General features: G+C 53.9%; 1 protein-coding gene across 1 annotated transcript in view; it reads left to right on the top strand.

Annotated features, from left to right (window-relative positions):
- Positions 1 to 48: 48 nt before the first annotated feature.
- Positions 49 to 9,966, top strand: part of GRID1 (glutamate ionotropic receptor delta type subunit 1) — a 662,424-nt gene continuing 652,506 nt past the window's right edge. Inside the window, exons 1-2 of the mRNA XM_024731429.1 lie at positions 49 to 127; positions 2,362 to 2,517. Coding sequence (XP_024587197.1) covers positions 49 to 127; positions 2,362 to 2,517 — 235 coding nt within the window. The remainder of the gene's footprint in view (positions 128 to 2,361; positions 2,518 to 9,966) is intronic.

The raw sequence follows: 9,966 nt of genomic DNA, 5'->3' as shown, positions 1-9,966 counted from the left end.
CTCGGCCTCGCCCCGGGCCCGGGCGGATGAGCCGCGCGCCCGGGGGACATGGAAGCGCTGACGCTGTGGCTTCTCCCTTGGATATGCCAGTGCGTGTCGGTGCGGGCCGACTCCATCATCCACATCGGTGAGCGCGGCGGGCGCGGGGCCAAGGCTGGGCGGGGGCCCCAGCGGCGCGGGGGGTGCGCGGCGTCCAAACTTGGCTGTTCCCTGGGCCGAGGGGCTCGGCGGACGGTGCTCCCCCGAAGGGCCGCTCCGCGCCGCCCCGCGAAGATGTGCACGGGCCGCGCCGCGCTCCTGCGGGCTCCCTCTGCTCCCCGGGGCTCCAATCCCCGCCTCGGGGCCCCGCGGCCTCTGCCGACACTTAGGGCCGCGGCTGCGGGAAATCCGGGGCTAGGCGCAAGTCCAGACCCGCGCCCCTGGCGGGGCCGTCGGCGCGGTAGGGCCAGCCCTTAGGCGCAGCTCAGAGCAGCGGGCGCCGAAGGCGGGCAGGGCCCGGGGTCTCGCCAAGTTGGCAGGGCAGGATTCAAGAGGCCCGACCGGAACCGTGCGTGAATGTGGGTGGGTGGGTGTTGTCAGCGTGTGTCTCTGTGTGCGCTTGTGGCTCCGTGTTGGTGTCACTGCGAGAGGGCGTTGGGGTGTATGGGGCCATCAGAGCCTGTGTTGGTGCGTGCATGACTGTCAGCCTGTTAGAGTGGACACAGTGTCTGCCTGTTTTTCTCTGGTGTGTGTCTGTGTACCTCTCTGTATGTGTGTGTGTGTGTGTGTGTGTGTGTGTGTGTGTGTATCTGGCTGTGGCGACAGCAGCCCAATCCTGGACAGTCCCAGAGTTTCCTACGGTCCAGGTCTTGGGGGCCGGCACATGGTCTGGGTGGTGGGAATCAGGGAAGAAGCCTGGGCCGTGGTGTCGTGTGTGGGGGGAGTGTGTGCGCGCGCGCTGAGCGGGAAGAGACTGATGGAGGGAGAGAACCGGCAGAGGAGAGAAGACGATATAGAGAGGAGGAGGGGGCTTGTCGCTGATGGGGAGTGTGTGGGAGTTGGTAGCAGCAGGGGAGAAATCCCAGGAAGTTGGTACGGGCTGGGGGACTGACAGCGGTTGCTTTTGGGGAGCCCGTCTGCAGTCGCTTTTCCGGAAGTTGGGAAAGACCAGCGAGCCCAGAGAGTCTGCGGGGTTGGGAGGTGTGAGAAGGCAGGGATGATGGGACAGGCGAGGCCGGGGTGTGATGGGTGGTCAGGGACTAGGCCTGGGCTTGGTGCGCTGCAATCCCCCTGCAGGAGTCAGGGACCTGGGCCAAACCTGCTTCCCAATGGTGGTGGAGGTTGTGGGGGGGGCGCTTGGGTCTCGCGGTCAGCATTGCGGCTCTGGGTGTAGCATGGAACGGGACCTCCCTCCTCCTGCCCAGCCCCCAACTCGGGGAATCACTGGGCCCAGCCCTGGGACTGTGGTGACCCTCAGGGCCTGGTGAGGGGGAGGACTCTGGAGTTGTCCAGGCTGCAGGGCCAGGGTCGGTGAGTCCCACCTATCTCGGCTTTAAGTGCTGAGAGTCGGCCACGGAGGTGCTAAGAGTGCACAGGGCCAGCCGGAGGCCGCCCCAGAGGAGCTGTTCATGGTTCTAGAAAGCCCTTTCAAGAGCGGCTCCTTCTGGGCTCCTCAGCCCTGCTGGGTTAGAAGGCAAAGGGTCTAGGGACATCCTCCTACCCACCCACCCCTAACGTACTCGGCAGGAGAAAAAGTGGGGAGGGATGGAAAGCAGGAGGCAGAGCCCAGGGAGCCAGGCTGGGACTGAGCTGCCTGTGTGCCCGTCATCGGTTATCAAAGGCCCCTGCGTAAAGAAGCCCCCTGGCATAGGAGAGCCACTGTGGACCTGCTTGCTTAGCTCTTTGCAGAGGGTGCTGCGCAGGGCAGAAGGAAGTCATTGTTCCATTTTGGGATTGGGGCTGGGGACACTTGCCTGCAGGGGAACTTTGTGGCTCCTGGGATAGGACTCATGGGGCCATGTCAGGGCATTTAGGTGCTGCCTGAGGTCACCACAGCTTGGCTCAGTCCATTATGTGGGGCATGGTTGATACATGAGGTGGTTTGGTTGTGAGACACTTGTGTGACCTGGTGGCAGCATATGCCATGTGCATGTGTAACTCATGTCGACTGTGTTGGAATATTTGGGGGGTGTGTTTCTGTGTTGGGGGACTGAGGAGAGCCTTAAACTATCCTGTCAGGCTGAAACCGCAGCCCAGAAGTCCCACCACCTGGCAACCTGCAGTCCTGCCAGCACCGTGACCAGAGGGCCAAGGCTGGGGTAGGGGTGGGGTGGGGAAGAGGCCCCCTCTAGGCCTATAGCCTTGACCCCTCCTCTCCTCCAGGTGCCATCTTCGAGGAGAACGCGGCCAAGGACGACAGGGTGTTCCAGCTGGCCGTATCCGACCTGAGCCTCAACGATGACATCCTGCAGAGCGAGAAGATCACCTACTCCATCAAGGTCATCGAGGCCAACAATCCTTTCCAGGCCGTGCAGGAAGGTGAGTGGCTGGCCGCCATGCCCAGGGCTAACAGGGCGGGGGCCTGCCAGCAGCGCTGGAGCCCTGCAGGGTCGCGAAGGGCTGGGCCACGCAGGGTTCCCTGTGTGCCTGGGCAGTCACGGTGCCGCGCACGGTGCGCGCTCCCTCCCCGGCCCACCAAAGCAGTGGTGCGGGAGTGCCTTGCGCTGCGGGGCTGGAGCGGAGAGCTTGTGAGCGGGGAGCTGGGCTCCTTGCGGGGCGTGTCTCGGGCTTGTGCGGCTCCTTTCCAGCTGGGTGGGCGCGTCTGTGAGCCGCGCAGGCGTGTGTGGCTTAGGGCTGTCTGTGTTGTTTGAGTGTGGGTGGGTGTGTCTTCGAGCAGGGTACCTGTGTTGGTGCACCTCCCCTGACCTGGATGGGCCAGTGTCCTCTTCGCTATCAACCGAGGAGCGAGGAGCGTGTGGCGCCCAAGCCCGTGAATGCGCAGCATCTCTCGCCTCAAGGCCGCTCTGTGCCTCGGCTGGCTGGCGTTTCTCGGCCGGCGGCGCTCCTCCTCCGGGTTTGGAGGAGCCGCTCGTTCTCGCTCGCGGTCCCCGCCGTGGGCGGAGGCGTCCCCGCCTGGGCCGAAGGTGGGCGCTGTTTGACCAGAAAAGCAGCGGAGTTGGGCCAGGCCAGGCTGCGGGGAAATCCTAGCCCGCGCCTGGGCCGCCGTGGTCCGCAAACTCGGCCCGCAGGCAGAGGCAACAAGTGCGAGGCTAAGGGCAGAAGCCCCCTCTGCTCTTCCCTCCTCTCTCATTCGCTCACCTCCCACTTGGCTTGAGCCTGGGCTCTGGGCCTCAGGTATCTCTCCCACGATGCCTGCTTCCTCATCAGAGACTAAGGCTTTCACTGCCCCTGATATCTGCCTGGCCCCGGGCCCCTTTCCTCTCCTCTGCCCCATATCCATGGTTTCTCCTAGTTCCATATATCCAAGGCTTTGACTCTGAGGCCCTCGCCCAGGAGTATTGAGGACAGAGGACACAGCTGGTGGCCGGGATTCCTCCCAGGAAGAACGGACAGGACAGTGGGTCGGTGTAGGGAGGAGGTGGGCTGGCTGAGGGCTCCAGGCAAGTTACCCTCGCCCCGCCCCTGGGCCCAGAGCCCTCCTCTGGCTCTAGGTTATATGTCGGCTGCTGGTTTTCTTGTATCTCCAAGGATAGGGTGACTCAGTGAAGGCTCTGGTCTGGGTGCAGAAGGTCAGAACTGGTGCTGGGGAGAACTTGGTGCTGGAAGGAAGTTTTGGGGAGTCTGCTATTCTTGCAGAGGAGGGAGAAGGCCCAGCTCTGGGCCCTGAAAGTCCAAGGATGTCTTGAGGTAGTTGTGAAAACCTGGAGGTCTGGATGTGTTTTGGGGGTGGTGGTGAGTGGGGTGAGGCTGGTGTTGTCTGTCAGGGGAGCTGCCACTCCCAGCCCTGGCAGAGGTCTGACATTCATTGAGGTACGAGGGAAGGAATCCCTGTCCTTCTTTGCTGTCTGATCATGTCCTACCTGCAGTCCCGGCCCCCGCATGCCCTGCCCTTGGACTTTTTTTTCAGTGTACCCTCATCACAACTGTTGCATGTGCTTGGGGTGGGCTCTAGCCAGGGTAGGGTGGGACCTCCTTAGGCAGGAATGACCCTAGCTGGGGTGGGGATCTGTGGTGACATAGGCTTTTCCAGTTACATGCCACAGTTTTCACAATGCCTCACGCTCCCTTGACACTGTCCCCATACACTCGTCTCTGTGGACATTCATTCTTTGTGCTTGGGAGCTGAGGACGCAGCTGGGGAGCACCTGTTTCCTGCCCCAGGGAGCTCACAGTGTGGTAGGGATGCCGCCTGTGTTTGCCATGGCAGTTTGGTGCTTCCACCTTCTCTGTTGACATACCTTGTTTCCATTGACTTCCCCTCCGCTGTGTTGACTATTCCATGCGCATTCATTTTGCTCCAAATGATGCCCATCGGCCCCCCCCCGTCCCCCTCCAGCAGCAGGTCCCCAGAGACTGAAGCTAGTGCTCTTGCCCAGGGTTACAGTCTCAGGCAGGTAACACACATGGGTGAACTGGGCAGCTGGGCCTGGAAGAACCTGGAATGTGGGGTCTGGAGAGGTCATCTCTGTCAAAAGGAGCAGCTGTTCCATAGCTTCAGCTGACTTTACCATTTGGGAATGAAAATCCTAGTGTTATAAATGGGCTGTTTTTTTTAAAGAGGAGCCCCAAATCTGGACTTTAATGTAAAACCTGATTTCTAACTGTTCTCGACGAATCAAACAATTTGAACAACACAGTACAAGCCAAATAAAACAGAGCTTTGGGCCGTTCAGCCTTCAAGCCCTAATGCAACTTTGTTCTAGAGACATAGGGCTCTACCCAGGGGCCTTTTCTGGGTCTCAGTTTCTCTATTTTTATAACTGGAAGAATGTCTCAGGCTCCAAGCGTGGCAGGCTGACACAGTCTTGGAAGCGTGTGAGTGAGTGTGTGCGTACATCCAGAACTAGAGAATTAGAAGCTGATGGCTGACAGTTGTCCAGGTGGAGGAATACTGACCAGGTGGTGTTGGGCTACCCTCTGACCAGAGGGCGTGTGCGGGTTAAAGTTGGTATGCTTTCAACTGATCAGCCGCGTGGGCAGAAATTCACATTGTTATCCCATGACCTTTTGAAGCCCTGGGATGTTACCGGGGATGGGACTCCTCGAGAGCCTCAGGGAGTACAGAGCGGGGGGCACAGAGGCTCTTCCTCCCTGGCCTGAGGCTTGGCGCAGCAGGCGCTCAGCTGGCTGGGTGTCCTTCCTTCTGTGCTCTGTGGGGTGCTGTCCATCCCGTGGCTTAGCCCTGCCTGATAGATATCTCATCTCTCTCAGCCCTGCTTGATAGATATCTCATCTCTCTCCTGGGCTTGGACAGTCACAGCAGCAGGACATGGGTGGTAGATACAGCTCGGATGGGAAAGGAAAGGACTTCTTGGCTGGGGCAAAGGCAGACTGGGGTTCAGTCTCCATCATGGACTGGGCGAGCTCCCAATGACACCCCCCCCCACCCCCGAGGTGGAATTGGGATTGAAGTGATGCTGCCCCATTTGACTTGAGAGGTAGCACCATGCAGGAATAAGAGCATAGTTCTTGGAGTCCAAGAAACTGGGTTCAAATCTGGCTTGCCTCACGTGCAGTGTGATTTTGGGAGAGGCCTGGCCCTGTTCTGAGCTTCTGTTCACGTATCTGTTGAAAGGGAACAATCACAGTACCTGCCTCCTGGAATTATTGTGAGGATTAAATGAGATGAGACATGTATGAATTGTCTGCAGAGGGCCTGCAGTAGGTGTTCAGTAAACATGAATTCCCTCTCCATTTCTTGACCAACTGTGAATCCATCTCAGCTTCTCCTGAGGCTGTTATTTTCAGCTGCACCATTGGTTAAGCTAGTGAATTCCTTGAGAGCGGACCCTAACTGACCTTTTCATTTTCAGCTTTTTGCTTAACTTTTCCCCTCCTGATTATAAAAGAAATGCTTTGCTACAATGAGCATGAATTAATTTAAAAACGTGAAAAAGGAAAAGGGCAGTGCATGCTCATTATATAATATGTGGAAGGTACAGGAACGCATCAAGAGACAGAACAAAATCGTTTGGAATTCTACCACTGTTCTTTCCTTCTAGTCTTTTTTCGCACACTGAATTTCAAAAGCGCTGAGAATTCCTATTCTGTTTAGGTGTGTATATATATTTTTTGATTTAACACATCATTGGCTTTTTTTGAAATCACTATGAACTATTTGTAAACATTACTTTTAATGGCTGCATATATTTTCAATATCCAAAACAACTTATTTTTAAAAATGCAAACATTTATGTTGAGATATGCTTAAGTATTTAATGAAGAAAACAAGAAACTCTACTTTGGCTTGTTGGTCCTAAGATTTATACCTGCAGTTTCTTCAGGCTGATTTTGTATCCATACAAGCTTCTTACAAGTTACCTTTTGAGGCAGTTGGTCAGTTTATGTAAAAGATTGGATCACTTTTTAATAAAATATGCATTTGGTGAGGATTTAGCAAATGATAACACAGAAATGGTATTTAAGTCTCTAAAAGGCTGTATCTTAGATTTAGTTGGTAAAGTCCATATTAACAATAAGTGTGAAAATTTGTCTTCTAGATACTAGATGAGATACTAATTTGTTAAATAAAAAATTTTCATATTGCTTTAGAGTGCCTGCTCAAGGAGAGGATTACATAAATGCATAAACGCATAAAGGAACTGCCTGAACATGAGTCTCTTCCGTTCACAGTATTATCTTTTACTGTAAGTAAAAGACTTGAGTTATTGGTTATGCTGTAGATATATCTGTCACAGAGTGGAAAGATAACAATTTAGGGAAGAGGAAGAAAAAAGGAATATATGTGATGCATTATTCCTTTTAGTTACAATAAGCACAGAAGTGTTTTAGGAAGACAAGGTAAAAATCACCCAAGTATAGCTCGGTGTTCACAGAATACAGCAATGAAACAATGAAATAAGAGGAAAATAAAGCACAGTGAGCTTGGTGGTGTCCATCTGATGGCTTTGCTCGTATTATACTGGTCACTCCTAGGTGGTCACCCTGCCCCTTACGCTCTATGACGTCTGCTAGACGGTTTCCCTCCCTGAGCTTTGATGCCTCTGGTGTCTTCCTTGATTTCTCTTCAGAATTATGGGTCCCACTGAGGCTGTATTTTTGCAGCCTCTGCTGGCAGACCCACTGTTCTCCCTGATAACGGTGTTATAGGTTCCTGCCTGGGACATACTGTCAGCATTTCCCTGGGTGTGATGTTAGAGTCATTAAAGATGCTTGCAGGTCCACACCATCATTCCCATCCACTCAGCTGCGTCATTTTTCTCTTGGCGTTGAAACAAATTTTACCACAACTTTGCTGGTTAAAAATGGGAATGTAGGGAATTCCCTGGCGGTCCAGTGGTTAGGACTTGGCGCTTTCACTGCTGAGGGCCCGGGTTCAATTCCTGGTTGGGGAGCTAAGATCCCACAAGCCTGTGTGGTGCGGTCAGAACAAACAACAAACAAACAGCAGCAACAACAACAAAATGGAAATGTATTATCCTACAGTTCTGCAGGTCAGAAGCCTGACGTGGGTCTCCCTGGGTTAAAATCAAAGTGTTGCCAGTGCTATTTCCTTCTGGAGGCTCTAGGAGAGAATCCCTTTTCTTCCCTTTTCAGCTTCCAGAGGCTGCCTGCCTTCCTTAGCTCCTGGCCCCCTTCCTGCATCTTTAAAGCCAGCGATGGTGGGTGGGGTCCTTCTCACAGCAAGTCACTTCTGTCCTCACACCCACTCCTCTGATTCTTCTGTCTCCCTCCTCCCAGGACCCTTGTGATTACATTGGGCCCACTGGGATAATCCAGGCCTATCTCCCTGTCTTCAAATCAGTTGATTAATTCCATTTGCAACCTTAATTCCATTGCAGCCTTGCTTCTCTTTTGCCACGTAGCCTAGCATATTCACTGTTCCAGGGGTTAGGATGCGCATGTGTTTGTGGGCCATTTTTCTGCTACCGTGTTGGCACACCTGGCAGGTGCCTGTTGTAGGCAGTGCACATCGTGACCCTTCCCTTTCTTCCGCTCGGTTGGCTGCACTTTTGCTTACTGGGTGGCATCCTCTTGTCACTTGGGGCATATGGCCATTGTTCCCCCGTCTTTCAGACTCGCTCTGGAGGTGGCACACTGCAAGTCTGTGCTCTCCAATGACACACTGACTTCCTTCCTGGGGCCTGCAAGCTGCTTTTGCCTAAGGAGGTTCCTAGAGGAATCTGCTTTGTGAATAGCTAGACTGTAAGTCTGTGCCACCGTGCAGGTCCATGACCTCCATTTCTTCCAGGCCAGGTCCTTCAGACGCCCCTCCTCTCCCCGCCCTCCATCCCGCTCACCTAGAGCACAAGGTGAGGGTCCCTACAAAGGTCAGTCTTTCTCAGCTGACACACAGGGTCTTCTGCCAGTGACGTTTCAAGCCATAAGATGGCTGTGGCCACGGCCACAGGTGCTGATGGCCGCTCACTAAAGTTGGGCTGGGGACAGGGAACCATCGAGTCCCCTGTCTGGATTTCTCACAAGCCTGTGTCTATGTAAAAGTATAACTGCCATCTTCCCTCAGCTGGACTACCAGGCTTCAGAGCTGTCCTTCATTCTAGGGTCACTCTTGTGTGTCCAAACACACACACTCTCTCTTCATAGACTGTACTCCTGCCCTCCCCACATCCTCATATTTATTGGGTTCCAGAGGCTCCCTTTTAGTATCCCTGTTGCTGTAGCCTTGCCCCCAGATTGGGAGGTTGGACTTAACTGGCAGTGAACAGATGGGCCTCTCATGCCAGGCGTGTGGGTTGGAAGCCATGGGTCTAGTGAGACACTTTTCCTCATGCTGCCGCCAAGCTGCTGCTGTTCCCATTCCTGGTGACATGGGAACTTTAACAACCTTCCTGTCTAGAGTAGCACGTTGGGGCCATTTGTCCAGGTTTCTCTTGGAGGATAGCTAAGGCTATCCCTTAACACTGAAAGCCACATCTTGTAAGGGCAGACAGACTCTTTCCAAATTCATGTAGTTGCCAGGTCAAAAATCCCCTTGCCTTGGCCCCTATATCAGCCATCTTCTCTCTTTACTTGGCCTTTTCAGTACCCAGAAAATTCTGTCACCTAAAAACTTGGAACATTGAGTCTGTACTGCTTGTTCCCAAACCATTTCTAACCCAGTCTGATAACCTGGATATGAATCTTTTTAGACTTGGCCACGCAGGGAAGTGCCTGTTTGTTCCTACCCTTTGGTTTTGTTCTGTGGTTCCCTTTGTATCAGTCAGGATAGACTCAGTTATGCCATCGTAACAAACACTCTCCGAGTCTAGTGGCTTAACATAACACAAACTTATCTCCTGCTTATGCTACGTGTCGGCTTGGAGCTTGGCTCATCACGGTCACTCAGCTTGAATATTGCTAGTTGCTGTGCCAGAGGGAAAGAGAGCTCCAGGGGTCTCCACCTGGATGTGACACATGTCACTTCTACTTATAATTTATTGACCAGAACTAGTCATGTGGTTCCAGCCAGCTGTAAGGGATCCAGGAAGCACAGACATACTGTGTGCCTGGAAAGAGAGAGAGAACTGGAAATAGTTGGGGAAGACAGTAATATCTACTACTCAGGTCATGTCAAAACAACCCTTCCATTTCCTTGGTGACTCGTTAAAACAGCAACAAAAACAAAAGAAACAAAAACAAGTAGAATTTTAGGTATTGGATCCTGGTTGGACCAAATCCATGGCTCCCGTCAGTTCCGCTTTGCCCACTCATTTACTTGTTCCCCTGCTCCAGAAAGGCCCAGGCAGCCCTTTGGTGTAGGGGGACGTCAGGAAGCCTGGGTCTCCAGCCCCGCCAGGCTCTCAGAAGAGAGCCAGTCTGTGTCTACCAGCCTTGTCCTCTGTGAAC

The sequence above is a fragment of the Neophocaena asiaeorientalis genome, unplaced genomic scaffold (assembly GCF_003031525.2).
Source record: "Neophocaena asiaeorientalis asiaeorientalis breed wild unplaced genomic scaffold, Neophocaena_asiaeorientalis_V1.1 scaffold714, whole genome shotgun sequence".
NCBI classification, from domain to species: domain Eukaryota; kingdom Metazoa; phylum Chordata; class Mammalia; order Artiodactyla; family Phocoenidae; genus Neophocaena; species Neophocaena asiaeorientalis.
This window is presented reverse-complemented; position numbering and strand designations above follow the sequence as displayed.